Source organism: Eptatretus burgeri, chromosome 6, assembly GCF_056783735.1.
Source record: "Eptatretus burgeri isolate ZD-2024b chromosome 6, Ebu_testis_v1, whole genome shotgun sequence".
Lineage (NCBI taxonomy): Eukaryota > Metazoa > Chordata > Myxini > Myxiniformes > Myxinidae > Eptatretus > Eptatretus burgeri.
This window is the reverse complement of record NC_140966.1, coordinates 86,179,753-86,196,197: the sequence shown is the minus strand read 5'-3', so window position 1 is coordinate 86,196,197 and position 16,445 is coordinate 86,179,753. Positions and strand designations below refer to the sequence as shown.

Sequence of the window (16,445 nt, the reverse complement as noted above, 5' to 3'; positions counted from 1 at the left end):
GATTTGGCCCCGCCTCCAGGTGCGTTGGAGTAATATCGCTATATGCAAATTCATGGATCAAAAAGCATTCACGCCCACTTTTCCTCGGTCCAATGGGGAGCCAGCCAGAGGTGAAGGGTCGAAGGTAAAGGGTCGAAGGCGAAGGAGCGAGGCCCCGGGGGCTATAAAAGGGCCGCGTTCGCTCGCCGAAAAGGAAGTCGGTGGAGTTGGGAAAAGAAGTAGTAGTAGTCAGTCAAGTGGAGTTCGGAGTTGAGTTGGGAAGAGGGAGTAGTAGTCAGTTCGGAGTCGGTGGAGTTGGGAAGAAGAAGCAGTAGGAGTCAGTTAAGAGTTCGGAGTCAGTGAAGAATTGGGACGAGTCAAGAGAGGAGTCGGAGAAGGCGGTTGGACGGAGCTGTGGAGAGGTGGCGGCGGCGAAGACGGTCGAGGGGGTGCTCGTGTCGGAGTCGGGAGCTGCGGAGGGAGAGGCCGGCGGCGCGACCGAGGTCATGGTGGAGACGCTCGTCGCGGGACCCGAGACAGGGAGATATCCTCCTTCCCCCGAGCATCAACAACCCCTTCCTGTTTCCCCCCGCGCTGAGATAGTGCGAGAAGGGGGCCCCGTTCCCACCCCCTACCAGACACTGTCCGCGAGGCCCGCGGAGTCGGGGCGCCACCGCCATCTTGCGGCTCATCATCAGACGGGTAGGCCCGACGCGGTCTCGGCCCCAGGCCCGCCTACCCCCCTCATCCTTGAGGGTGGTCCTTTTCTTTTGCTTTGGGTATATGTGTTGTCGGCGCCGTCTGTGAAGTAAAACTGAATAAGTGTTGCCGTGTGCTCGGTAGTCGGTTAGATCTGCATTGTTGCATTTGCTTTTTGTGTATTATTGTGTTTCTTCTTCTTTTACATTTGCTTTTGGTGTAATTGTATATGTGTGCTTTCCGTTCATCGCGAAATAAATGTGCTTCATGTTGAACTGTTTTCCCGTTTCGCTTCGTCTTTTCCTTTATTGAATCTCCATCTTACTTCACGTAAAGGGTTGGTCGTGGGCTAAAACGCCCGATAATTAATCGAACCGTCGAGGCCGACGATAACACCGCTCGGTTATCCCGATAGTACGGAACGGGTCGCTTAAAGTGGCCCGTGTCCGAAGTCGACCTGCGGCGAGGTGCGATCGCCCGGTCTACCCTCCGTGTGGGTACTTAGGTAGGTCGAATTTGGCGAGCAACCCTATCCCACGCGGGGGGCCGGTTGGCACGATCGTGGTGAGGCCGAAAGGTCCACCCGTGACTAGTTCCCGGCGTTAGTCCGAGAGGGTCACGACGGGATTGTCCGTCCGGTGGGCGACGTGCCGCGATTCGAGTTACGTGGCCGCTCGCACGCCGGCGGGCGCGAATCCGCAACAATATATATATATATATATATATATATGTATATGTATATGTATATGTATATGTATATGTATATGTATATGTATATGTATATATATATATGTATATATATATATATATATATATATATATATATATATACAGTATACATAGTATATTATATATACAGTATACATAGTATATTATATATACAGTATACATAGTATATTATATATACAGTATACATAGTATATTATATATACAGTATACATAGTATATTATATATACAGTATACATAGTATATTATATATACAGTATACATAGTATATTATATATACAGTATACATAGTATATTATATATATATACAGTATACATAGCATATTATAAGCCTGGTGTTGGCTTAGTGGTTAGGGTGGTGGCATGGGATCCCAGGGTCCTGAGTTCAAGCCCCGTTGGCTGCTGAATTAACACCAGGGGGTTGACTCAGCCTGTCATCCTTCCGAGGTCGGCGAAATGAGTGCCAGTGTACTGGTCCCGGTGTATGCCCCGGTTAGAATAGGTGTACCATATCCCTGTGTGTCGTAAGAGGCGACCAGGGTTGGCGTCAGGAAGGGCATCCGGCCATAAAACATTGCCTCAAGAAAAAGCCAAACCACTGCACAGCAGGGAAAAATGGCTGTAAAATACATAGCATATATATATATATATATATATATATATATATATATATATGTATATATATATATATATATATATATATATATATATATATATATATATATATACAGTAGTACCTCTACTTACGAATTTAATTCGTTCTGGGAGTAGTTTCGTAACCTGAAACCTTCGTAAGTAGAGACGCCTTTTGAATGTAAATGCGCTAATCCGTTCCAAGCCCCGCAAAATTCGGACATTTTTTTTTAATAAATCATAAAAATGCATCAGAACATGAAACAAATACATGTTAAAATTAGATTACCACCCAATAAACAAAAAACGAGAGGCACATAATGTAAAAAACAAAGAATAAAGGAAATAATAAAAATATTCATTTACCTTTTAACTGCTATTCTCGTTACGAACTGCGCCGAATTTCCCTCGCCTGTATCCTCCTTCACGAGGTCAGTGAAGATGGCGGTTGCCTTTGTGCAAATTATGGCCTCTGTCACTGTGTCACCAGCAATCTCTTTCTCCTTTATCCACACGAGTAACAACCTCTCCATCTCATCGTTCACTGCCGACCTCCTCTTGGAAATGACAGAGAGGCCTTTGGAAGGAGCCGTAGCTTTTAGGGCTTCCTTTTGTTTTATTATCGTGCTGATCGTAGATATATTACGTCCATATTCTTTTGCGAGATCAATCAAACGCATCCCCTTTTCATACCTTTCTATTATCTCTTGCTTTGTTTGTATGGCCAGAAAAACTCTTCTTCTTCTTTTCTCCTTGTCCACTTTTCTTCATTGCTTTCTTGGGGTCCATTGTGAATAAAAGTTACTGTAATCCACACGCGTACTGTACTGTAACACTGTCCGAGCACTTCGTAGCGGGACCATAGACTGTATACAGTATAACTATATTTACAGAGCGGGACGGGGACACGAAGAGCATGCTGGGATACACGCATACGCAAAGGGTTGCCAGGCAGATTTTAGGCGATAGCCAATGGCAGAGCAGCTTCAAGTTTGTTTACGTTCGAGAAACTCTGGGAGCAGCGAAAAGCAGCGCGTACTGTACTGTATTTTTGACTTCGTATCCTGAAACGCCTTCGTAACTCGAGGCAATATTTTCCCGTTCAGGCGCTTCGTAACCTGAAACATTCGTATGTAGAGACATTCGTAAGTCGAGGTACCACTGTATATATATTTACGGCTGTGGAAATTCGCAAACCCCCATCCAGGTCCCGTTGGTGAGGTATCTCTTAAGTACATGTGTAGTTTGCCCAAGCCCGTTGTTTAGAGGGAATAAATGTGATTCATTCGGGCTGCGACGCTTTGAGATGGGCGTTTTTCTGTTCTATCTTTATTTTGAACCAACCACGTCTCAACCACCATAACACAACAACCACGAACCACAACGCTGCTTCACAACAACCACAACCACACCTGCCTCTCAACAACCACGCCATCCTCACCACTCCGCCAGCAACCGTCAACATCTCCACAAACACAAAAGGGGAACAACAACAACTCCTGCCCCGATTTCTCTGGTAAACAAGAATGACGGTTGAAACTCAACTCCCGCCCCGATTTCTTTGGTAAACAAGAATGACGGTTGAAACTCAACTCCCGCCCAGATTTCTCTGGGAAACAAGAATGACGGTTGGAACTCAACTCCCGCCCCAATTTCTCTGGTGGAATGTTCCCCCCCCCCCCGCGTGCCGCGAAAGGAGGGGCGGGGTGCCGGGGAAATAAAAGGGCGCACGGAGGTGCCACTAGGAGGAAGTCACACCAGAGGAAGTCAGGTCAGAGGAGGTCAGGTCAGGGCGGTCGGTGAGAGAGTCAGTATCAGTCGGCGGTTCGTGGTATTCTGCTCGTCTGGGTCTTGGAGAAGTGGTCCGTAGAGCGACCCGCTCGTTGGAGCTTGCAGTCGGTGGAGAGTCCGGACGTCGCGGAGGGGACGCGGACTGGAGGTGCTGCTCTGCCAGCTGTGTCGCGCGGACCTGCGCGTTCGTACAAGGAGTGCCGGAGAGAGCTCGCCCACCATCGCACCGCGAGGGTGCAGGTAACCTGCAACGGTCTCGTGGGACTCGTTCGGTCTGCCAAGTCCCACGCCATAAAGGCCCACGGGCCCCGTCTGCCCCCTTGTCTTTGAGGGTGGCCTTTTCTTTTGTTTTTTTGTATGGATCTTGTGGCGCCGTGTCTTGTAAAGTAAAACTGTATAAGTGTTGCCGTGTGTTCGCGTATTCGGTCGTAGCTCTGCATTGTTGTTTTTGTTTTAAATTGATATATGCGTGCTCTTCATGTGCCGTGTAAATAAAGTGCATTATGTTGAATTGTTCCCAGTTTCGCTGCGTCCTTTCCTTCGTTTGAATCTCCATCTTGCTTCACGTAAAGGGTTTGTAGTGGGCTTAATACACCCGATAATTAATCGGAACCGTCGAGGCAGACGATAACACCGCTCGGTTATCCCGATAGCACGGAACGGACCGCTTAAGCGGCCCGTGTCTGGAGTCGACCTGTGGCGAGGTGCGATTGACCGGTCTACCATCCGCGTGGGTACTTAGGTAGATCGAGTTTGGCGAACTAGCTCCCAACGTTAGTCCGAGAGGGTCACGACAGAATTGTCCGTCCGGTGGGCGACGTGCCACGATTCGAGTCACGTGGCCGATCGCACGCCGGCGGGCGCGAATTCGCAACAACATATATATATATATATATATATATATATATATTGTATATTATATGTATATATACAGTATATTATATGTATAGATATATTTGTACAGTATATTATATATCCAGTATATATACAGTATATTACACATACCCACGGGCACTTCTCCTTTTAGCAATAGATGCAAAAATCTCGTATAATTTGACTTGTGGCCCCAGAACGAAACAAGCAATCTATTTATAACAGCCTTCTCAGCTACCATGGTTCCCACCTCCCAACATGATTGGTAGTAAATATCATCATCTTAAACTTACACTGCCCATTCAAAAGTTCCAGATATGTCCTTTCCATCGGTGCTCAGAAGCACCTAATCCAGATAAACGTTCATTCACTGGAAGCGATCTGTCAGAGGTTTGTGAAGTAAATGCTTGGCCGCTCAGGCCTTGTGAGTCGGGAGTTTGTTGTCCGAGCAGATTCCCATTCGGCAAAATGAGAAAGTTCTCAAAGGCTTTCGTTGTGCAGAGGCACAGTCCTTTCTCTCGAATACTTTTACAATATTTTCAGCTTATGTCAGAAGCTTTGTGAGCCATTTTAAATAGCAATACTTATCACTGACACAGTATACTTTGTGATGCCATGAACACTGACATTCCCGAGGGTTTCTGCACATGCGCACTGAGCATTCTGGGGTGGAATACATCATTTTGATAGTCATTTCGACCATCGACTAAAAACCAAGGCCATACTCGAAAATTGTAAAATGAGAAGAACCAAACTTTCCACAGTTTGGATAGATTATAAAAAAGCTTTTGATCGTGTACTATATTCATGGATGATAAAATGAATGCAAGTGTACAAGATCAACCCCCCAAGTAATCAAAATGATTGAGAAAGCAATGGAGCTTTGGAACACCACATTGAAATTACAGTACTCAGAAGTCAAGATTGAAATACCAGGAGTGAAGATACGTCACGGGATCTTCCATGGTGACAGCCTTTGCCCCTCCTGTTTTGCTTGGCTCTGGACCCACTGAGAAAACCTCATCAATAAGCAAAGACACAGATACACCCAAACTTCAAATAAGGGAACATCCAAAGATACATGAAAGGTGACACATCTACTGTGCATGGATGATCTAAACCCTTTGCACCAAACGATGAAAAATTGGCAGAACAACTGAAATTTGTGAAACAGTACTCTGAAGACATTCAAATGGAATTTTGCCTCGATAAATGTCCCAAGTGCACATTCGTGAAAGGTATACCAACTAAGACAGACAACATAAAATTGACACAAATACAACAATACAGAGGGGAGACAATGAAGCATCATAGAAATACTTTGGAGTCGAAGAGGGCCACCGAATATGTCACGAACAAATGTGCAAAACAATGTCCAAAGAATACCTGCATAGAAGGAGACTGATCCTGAAAATGTACTTTTCCCAAAGAAATAAAATCAAAGCCATAAACCAACTTACAGTACCAGTGTTCCAATACAGTTGCGGAATAATAAACTGGCCACAAACAAAAATCAACCAACTGGATATAAAAACAAGGAAACTCCTCACCATCCACAAAATGTTCTACAAACATCAGTGCATCCCGAGAATGTACCTGCTGAGACGAAGAGGTAGCATCCTGATGGAACTCAACCAAGTGCACAGAATGACAATTGTCGGACTGACTGAGTACATGAAAAGTTCAACAGACTATCGAACACAATTTGTATTCAGCACAAAGACAGCAAACCAGAAAATGTATCCCTTACATATCTTGCATAATTTTCCAAAAACAGGTGTGAATAGGAGTCACACAAAAACTGAAACAGCAACAAATACAGCCCCAATGATTGCACGATATTAAAAAAACAATACAAGGTGAAATATCAACACATAAACACCACCAACTGTGAGAATGATAAAAGAGGGTGATGTTTAAAAAAAAGAAACAGAAAACAAATTACCCCCGTGTGGGGGTGACGGTCATCTCTATAATGATTTTTACTATCATAATCGATGAACCGTTGCCAGATATCTCCTAAAATGACAGACTAGATAGGTTTCGAAAATGGCGACTTTCAGAACTTTCGTGACCTCGTGACCTTGACCCTGACCTCGAATCCGGGAAAACATATGTCGTTGGGTATCACTCATCGACCTCTACCCACATACCAAATTTCATGAAGATCAGAAGTAAAAAGTTTTCTTTGTACCGGGAGGTGTTTTTGATCATCTTCCAGGTTACGTGGCGGCCAAACGGGACGGAAATTCAAAAATCTGTCCAGTTAGATACAAGATAATATTTTTTTACTATCATAATCAATAAACAGTTGCCGAATATCTTGAAGAATGGCAGACTAGATAGGTTTTGAAAATGGCCATTTTTATAACTTACGTGACCTCGTGACCTTGACCCTGACCTTGAACCCGGACAAAAGTTATATCGTTGTGCAACACTCATCGACCTCTACCCACATACTAAGTTTCATCAAGATCGGAAAGAAAAATTGTTGACGGACGGACGGACGTACGTACGGACGGACATTTGGTCCGGCTTTATTAGGTCATCTCGGTAGAGATAGCCTAAAAAAGAACAGTTGGACAGATTGGGCATTGACAATGAAGGCTCATTGGAAGGGCAAAGAACAGGTCAACTCAACTGGGATGGAGAACGAATCATTATGAATGCCCAAGACCAAGGACACTACACCAATGGCTTTAAGAAAACGATGGGACTGAGTCAATCAGACAGGTGTAGATTCTGCATGGTAGTAACAGAAAACACGAGTCTCCTCCTTTCGGGATGTTAAAAATAACAAACCCCATCTCAGAATAGCTGTACACACAAAGGCATAACAAAATATGCAGAGTAACACACAGGCATATCTGCAAAATTTTCAATATCCCAGTTCCATAAAACTCATGGAAACATGAACCAAAATAAATAATTGAAAACAAGGACATAATGGTCAGGTACGACTTGATCCCATCGAGCGTGAACACAAGATTAAAGCATTGCGACTGGATATTGTACACAGGTACAAAACAGAAAAGATGGCATTGCTATACTAATTCATGGGTCAGTACCCAGCGATTTTGGACTAAAAAATGCAGAAATCAAAGAAAATGACCAAATATCAGGATCTCATAAGCGAAATCAAAAGATTCTGGAAGCTGAAGAGTTCCAAAATCGTCCCAATGATAATTGGAGCAATGCGACTGATAAATAATAACCTCATGGAGATCTTCAAAACCATCCCTGGGAATATTACTACAAATGAACAAAAAATATATTACAAAAATTGGATGTAAACCATGGTTCAAAGCTGTCCGGAGCTCGGTGACGATCCTCAAAAGAGCCCTCAGAATAAAACTTTGAGAACAAGAAAACTTCACAACTTGTCCATGAATCATGATTCCTTACCAAAACGGAGGTGGATACTTTGAGACCTGGGAGGACTCCGTTACACCTTTTGAAACCCGCATATGGAGATAGCAACCAACGACACGTGCGCGCACACATGCACGCATGCACGCACGCACACATCTGCTGCACAGACAGATAGCTCAACAACCACGACTGAGAAAGACTAACTCATTCCTTAGTCACATCATTCTGAATTTATTCACTCCCCCGAGACCTCTCCATTCGAAATCCAGTGTCAACAGGCATTTTCTGAGTTTCTTGTCTATTCCACTTCTCCGAGTTAAAATTCTACAAAAACTAGAACCCATTAAAAGGGTTTTTTGTGTTCCTAGTTTTTCCTTTTAAGGGATTATGTATTCCTCTCAGAGTAAAAAGCATCAATGATTTCATTGTGCTCATCAAAGTACAGAGGTTGGTGCTGTCTGTAGTCGTTGTGAGTCAGATAATGATCTGTATTCTACAGTACCATTAAGGTCAATTACAACAGAAATTGGCCAGCTATATCTGTTAATGCAGCTTACAATCCATCCATCCATCCATCGGGACCATACTCTGTGGAGAGCGTTGGTGCTGCCTAGCAGTCTCCTTGGCTATTGGACACACCACTCCGACAGAGGATACCAGCAAGCTGGCACTTATTTTGCCGACCTTGGAAGGATGACAGGCAGAGTCAACCACACCTGGTATAAATTCAACAGCCAAGAGGGATTTGAACTCAGGATCCTTCGATCCCAAGCCCACCACCCTAACCATTAAGCCAACACCAGGCATAAGCTGACAATGCTTACCAGATATGTAATGTTCCCTTCCCTCATGTTGATAATGGCTTGATAACTATAAACGCTGCATGTGTTCATGATAATGACAGTGAAGTGTCATCTTCATGAGGTGAGAAGAACAGTAGTCTGGGAGTCCAATGTTCTTTGTCCCAGGAGAGGCTCTATCACTGACGCACTGACATTGCATGTCAACAGCAGGCTAGTTCATTTGGTATTTTGCTAGTCATCGAGTTATCCAGACTGAGTTTGAATCCCAATGGTGTGACACATAACTAAAACTGCTGTTTTCATGAAGTGCCAGTTTGGGGAACTGCATCGTGGAGTATGCTATCATTTTGATGGTAACATGGAGTTAGATGTGTCACTTGTATTTAGGTTATGTGTGGTTAAATATGTCGCGTCAACTCTTGAATAGAGTGTGCCATGGATGCCTGCACTCCGAATGGGGATGGTGGTGGTGGTGGTGGTGGTGGGGTAGGAGGGTGGGAGGGGGATCAATTTCAATCAGAAATAGGGTTATCCTGAGAGGGAGACCTACATTTGTCTGCTTCTATGATTTGAGCTGATGAGATTCAGTCATGTAACATACTTGTGCAATATTTTATGTTATCATGAAGTAGTCCTTCAATGTTAATTGTCAACAGTTGAATCATGATGACAATTACAATTTAGCACTAAAAATATGGCAAGCAAATTCCATAATATAAAGTAGTAATAATGCCTCATATATTACTTTTATGTGTTTATTATGTTAGAATGACAATGTGCATGGGACCACAAACCAGGCAAATATTTGACGGTAGGGGGGCAGTTTAACCAAAAATAATAAGCATTGTTTGTGTGATTAAACATATAGAACTTTATCATTATTATACAGCTTTTCAAAACATTTGAACTACAAAGTTAGAGGAGGGGAGGAGATTGCAGTACCTCATAAAGATGCAGCTTATTACCTGGATGTTGCATGAATGAAAACGTCTCCTCTCTCCAAGGCAATACTTTCCTCCATGTGACGGACTGCAACAGCACAAGTTATTTTGTCATCTCAGTAGTCAGTGCTTCCGTGGGTTATCTTTGCAATCAGGTTCATTGACAAGTTTGTATATACATAACTGAACAACCACCCCTTCCACACTCTCCACATATTTTTCTATTTTCCACTAGTAATTTATGGCTCAAGCTTACCCATTTCCAATTCTGTATTTCGAAGATAATTTCCTTCAAGCTAAAATAGCCTTTAGCTGACCACAAACCATACAAAGATTTGATGGTCTTGCTCAGTGCAGTAAAGGCCAGTAAAGTATTAGGATGGGGAGTGGGACCCCAAAAGGCAGGTCCTTTTTCCCCACAATGTCCATTGACATCATGATGTCAATGGCCATGACAGTTTTGGCATGATCTTCCAGTAATTTGAAGTTAAATATTAAGGGTTAGCACAGTGGTTGATGAAATTATTTGATTTCCTGTTTTACAACAACGGTTATATTATTGCAGATGCAACTCGGAAACAGCCAACTAAAATAAAATTATCTTTGGTGAAATTTATTTATTTATTTTTTACAAAACTTGGATCATCATTGTATTGAAAATATGTAGTGATAAAAACATTACAAAAACCACAAATTTACAAATAAATATAAATATAAATATAAATGTAGTCTGAGAACAAAATCTCAGATTGTCCCTGAACCTGAATTACATGGCTTAAAACAGTTGTTCCCAAGCAGTGGTCTGCAGACCTTAGGCCATTGGTAGGGGTGCGTGGGACAAAGGAGAAAATGATGTTAGCCACCGCACACCACCACATGACGTCGACACACTGCGACTCACTGCACATGAGAAACAACCATTTGTGGCAGGCCGTAGTTCATCCTGCCTGTGTTGTAATTATGTCACAATAGTATCATGCCACTTTGATATTTGTATGTCACTATGAGTATAACACGACGAAGAAGAACAAGAAGAGAAGAAAAACCAGTCCTTTCGCTTCTTCAGATGCATCGGGCTGCCGAAGCAGTATTTCCCTGGTTTTGGGGCACAATCCCAGATAGGTTACCACTCTGACAAGGACACTCGAATGGCTCATTCTTCCTCGTAAGCTGGTACTCATTTTGCCGACCAAAGAAGGATGACAGGCTGAGTAAACCCATCTGCTGTTATTTTAACGCAATGACAGGGGCTTAAACTCAGGACCCTCAGTTCTTAAGCCAGCCACCTTAACTGTTTTGCCAACATCAGGCTTTTAGTCAAATATAGTGGTCCACAAAATATTTTGAGATCTGGAAAGGGTACATTCACCAAAATTGGATGCAAACCACTGGCTTAAAACACGTAATGGGACTCACCAAGCAAACAAATTCAATGTCAATTTTGCCCTCAATTAATTTTTTTAACGAAATGTTTTTTTTCAATCAATATGATTTTTAATCACAAAAATAAATTGATATTGTGTTTTAAGAAGTTATTGATCAGGTGATATTATAAAAAGGAAGTTATAGATCAGGTGACATCACTGACAGTCAATATATAGAGGTATATGATGAGTGTGACATGCATCACGGATCAGAGGCTCTGTGTGGCTTGTCTGAGTTTTACAAAGGCCACAAATGTGGCATTACATTGAATATCCAGACATATGAACCAAGCAAGAGTGAAGTGACTGCAGCAAGACGATCAAATAAGGTGGTGAAATAGAAGACACAAACCGGTGTTGAGTCCAGTTGGATGTGCAAAACTTAGCATCCTTTCATTGCTTGTGGCCAGATCCCTCACACCTTGCTTAAGTAACCAAACTGTGCTTTTTGGCTCATGCACCCTCAGGGCCAAGTACAGTATTTGTTATGTTGAAGAAAAGGTGGAACAAAACTCCCCATAAATTCTGTGTCTGTGTCTCTGTCTCTGTCTCTCTCTTATTCCTATTATGTCCTCCTGAACTACTTCCTGTTTTTTACTCAATTTCACCTCCTCCACCATTTTCTTCTCACCAGGTGTGTGTGTGTGTGTATGTATGTATGTATATATAAAAAAAATATATATATATATATATATATATATATTCCATTATTTTTCCAATAATTTTTGTTTTCAGAAATACAGGCCCATGTAAGAACGAAAATGACAGAGGGTTTCCAGATTGACAGAGATGCAAAGGAAAACATGGTGACAAAAATATTGCACAAGACTGGGTGAGTGGCAGAAAGGAAAGGGGTGGGTGGGGGACTAATGAAGGAAAGAAGAATAAAAAGGAGTATGTATGGGTTTGGGAGAAAGCATGAGGTTGACAATAAGCAGAAGAATTCAATGACTCGAGGGAGAAGGAAGAGTCAACAGATACAGGAAGTCAGTTCTGATAATGGTGAAGGGATTGGAGATGAGTATAAATAACTTAGAATAGGTAGTATAATCAGGTATGGAATTCTAGAACAACACGTGTAACCTGAACTGGCTGGGGAAAGACAGAGGGATGATAGGGTGTTATGTGAGGAGAGTGGCCATAAGTGATGCAATAGAAAACTGAGAGTCCACCAACATGTATGCAGTTGTTGAGAAGCAGATCCTCCTGCTGAGCTGAGAGATGCCAACTTAGTAGCCTTGGATTCGATTTCCTCAAGGGAGAATTTTTTGTTTAAATGATTCTTCATAGCATGAGATGATGCCACAAACGATACAAAGTATGATATTTCAAAAAGTTGTGGATGGATTCTGACAAAACTTGGTGGATGAGTTGGGTAGGTAATAAGAACAAGCCGATTCGATTTTGTTTCAGGTCCGGATGTAGATCCGCCCTATCAGTGGGCTACAAAAAAGGAAAAACTGATCAGCCTGGTGGAGATATCACTCTACAAAGTGCCATTTTAGTTCATAATGTATCATTTCTACCTTTCACTACTTGCAATTCACGAAACAATTTTTATAAAACTGCATGACAAAAGATTAATCTTCATCATCAGTGATCCAACTGAAATTTTGGCTGGGAGAGGCTTAAATATTTTTGTAAATGTCTCCCAAAATATTCACTTATCATGTCCAAGAGAAACACAATACATAAGGTATTCTTCTTCATTAAAATACAGCACAAGACTACAGGGTAGCATCATTGGCTGAGAGCATGGCTGTGCCATTGATGCAATGTTACCTGCAGCTTGGAGTAGGAATTTGGAATTTGTACAGGCTACCGACAATAGCTCGCCTACCCTTTGGCGAAGGACCTCATGGGATCTTTAACGTCCTCAAACGAATGTTGGCAGACAGGACGCCCATTTAACGTCCACCCAAGGGACGGCAAACGCATTTATGATTCACCCTGCCTGTGAAACACCGGGACGACAATTTACCGGGAGAGCTGAGTTTGGATTCAAACCCAGGCGAGAAAGCTTAGGGGCGAGTGTGCTCACCTCTAGTCTATGCCATCCTGTCAGCCGACATCAGGTATATTAACGCTAAAAAAAACTCACCAAAATAAAATTCTCCAAGGAGACAAAAGTCTAATCGAGCATAAATTTTTTAGAATGTCAGGATTTTTTTTTTCCTCATCAAAATCAAAGAATAGTGTCCTGGTGGGGTGGGATGGGGAGGGGAACAGAAAACAGAACCTCGATCAACACCAATTTTAACACTTGAATGAGTAATCGTAGTATTCATTAAAACCACACCATTCAACTATCGTGTCTTTTACGTGCAATGGTGTGAGAAAAGTGATAACACTTGTTCGATCTGCCTTACATTTCACTCGTGAAGATGTCTCAGACATCACTTGTTGAGCAATAATTCACAGCCAGGAAATGGGAAATTATTATTCACAATTACACGGACAAGACCAAGGCTTTTTTTCTCTTTTCTGAGTGTAAGGTTTTCCGAGGTGAAGAAACTATGTATATATATATATATATATATATATATATATATATATATATATATATATATATATGTATATATATATATATATATATATATATATATATATATATATATATATATATATATATATATATATATATATATATATATATATATATATATATATATATATATATATATATATATATATATATATATATATATATATATATATATATATATATATATATATATATATATATATATATATATATATATATATATATATATATATATATATATATATATATATATATATATATATATATATATATATATATATATATATATATATATATATATATATATATATATATATATATATATATATAATAAATAGAACACTAAATAAAAGTCTTCACCAAGAACAAATTATTCAACTGATGTGAATGATAAAGTATATTTTTGTGTGTGTCCTAATATGTAAAGCATAAAGGCATTTCTTGTGTGTTCCAGAACCTAATTATCCACACACCCACCTCCATATCTATCTATCCATTTTTTCATGCTTAACAGCATTTCTCAGATCTAAATAGGACCTACATGACAAAGTAAGATTATCTCTGTCTACACCAGACAGCAGAGCATAAAGCACTAATTTTACCAGGGGCATTTAAAAAACACTACTCTGAAAGCTTAATTCATGTGCGTCATTATAAAACCAATGATAAAACTCCAGGGTACAAAGAAAAATGGTTGTTAAGCTTCTCCTTCCTTAACTAACCCTCTTCTCAAGTTTACACAGGTTCAACCTGGATAAATGATAGATAAAATATAATTCAATAAATGGATGGATGGTTGGATGGTCACTGAGCTGCCACTGATAAAAAGTAATTATGAAGATATGTCGGCACACCCCTACAATCTGCACCGATGATTAAACGACAATATAACCCTTAAGCGTATTGCTCATTTTAGCACCTTTTATTCAAGCAGCTGGGTTGAGGTGTGCTGTACATCATATCATACGTGACTTCAGTCCTCTGAACAACCTTGCTTGGCTGCAGGGATGCATGGACACATTGTCGTATCTTTAGTAAGCCAACTTAACCAGTTATGATAAGTCAGTTTGGCTGGTTTGGACATTTGGTGTGAAGTATAAGCAAGACAAAAGAAACCACACCGATATTATACGACGGGTCAGTTCAGTCGGCATGGCCCAGTCAATTAGGTTAGCAAGGTTCTGGCAGATCAAAGCATTGATATGCCTTACAATACAAACTGATGTGGTGACTTCAATGTAAAGATGTAATTAAGCTATCTTTGTCCAGTTTATAAAGGCATCGCGCAGGCCTCACTGTGGGCTGTCGCAGTGCCTGAAAGACGACGAGATTCCTCCTCCACATGTGCGACTGCAGTCACCCCAGGCAGACCACTGAGCCCAGGCACCATCAACGCTCTTCGGACGTGACCCAAATGGCATGCATTCCCCTTGATAGCACCACTGAAAAAGTAAGGATCATTTGACTCAGTCATCAGCTCGTTTGCCTCCTAGCTGATACGAATAAGAATGTCTTGTATATAAGCATTGAGCACAAGCAATGAATTCAGGAGGTGTAAGAAACAAAGTGATGCTCTGTACCCCATTCTCCACAGCACGTGTCTGGCACACAGTTCCTTCAGCAGCTGGGATGCTGTTCGTGATACACCGCTTGCTTTTACTAATGCACCACAACTCCCTGCACACTTCCTACACACAACAAACACAAGCAGCAGTCAATTACCAGCACATAAAACAAAAACACGCAAATAGAGTTTTAACATCTGCTAAGGAGCCAATTACATATTATTTAGGGTTGAATGCTGAAAACATGTCAAAAGGGCCTTTCATAAACCTCCTCCTCCTCATCCTCCTACCCCTCCATCCAATCAAGGAAAGCATTCTCCTCTTATTGCAACTTTACTCAGCATTATATTCATGAAAAACAAGTGGCATAATCGTGAGTCCAACGGCAATTGAATTATTAGCACCTGTGAATCAATAACCCAATTATTTCGACTAAAATCCAGAGAAAATGTAACATATACACTCAGTACTACTAAGCTTTGGTGAGAATATAATGTGACAACACTCATAATCCGAAGACTAGGTGGCAAATGCACCACGATGACGATACCACTAACTGGAACAAACTCATCTTGACTTCACATGATGCAGTCATTACAATTAGCAACGTGCTTCATCAATTCATTATATTCGTGATAATTGCACCAGGCTTTAGTGGCTTAATATACTTCAAGGAAATCATCTCTTTTTGCAGTCCATCCTTTTCTTCCTTCCGATAACCTATTTCTCCCAGTGACAAATGCACATTCTCAAAACATAATTTTGAATAGTATAAGATGATGGTGTAATCAGCAAAACAGTCAATTAAACCAGTATAAATTTGCAGAGATTTGACAACAATGTGGGCCGATATACACACTGAACCTAACTACACACATCAGTGGAGATCTTGACACACAGCACCACCTTAAGCTTTAAAAAGCTGCATTACGGAATGAAAATGCAAATGATTAAAAATAAAAAAACCATCCCTCACCTTATTCTAAGCTAGATAATTCATAGAATACCTTACCCGTCTTGAGAAAAAGAACATGGGAAGGGTCTTTTCAACTCTTGCTTGGCAGTTCAGAGCTCGATCTATATTAGCTTTGTC

The 16,445-nt window shown here is 41.2% G+C and overlaps 1 protein-coding gene across 10 annotated transcripts in view; it reads right to left on the bottom strand.

Moving 5' to 3' along the window:
• LOC147025248 (A disintegrin and metalloproteinase with thrombospondin motifs 6-like) overlaps positions 1–16,445 on the bottom strand; it is a 416,527-nt gene that overhangs the window by 140,110 nt on the left and 259,972 nt on the right. For all 10 annotated transcript variants that reach the window (XR_015059408.1, XM_085886030.1, XM_085886034.1 and 7 more), the window contains 3 exons: positions 15,368–15,475; positions 15,084–15,229; positions 9,843–9,906 (listed from right to left, as the gene is read on the bottom strand). Coding sequence is in view for 9 of the 10 variants with exons in the window: in XM_085886030.1 (XP_085742156.1) it covers positions 9,843–9,906; positions 15,084–15,229; positions 15,368–15,475 (318 nt within the window). In the remaining variant the exon portion in view is untranslated. The remainder of the gene's footprint in view (positions 1–9,842; positions 9,907–15,083; positions 15,230–15,367; positions 15,476–16,445) is intronic.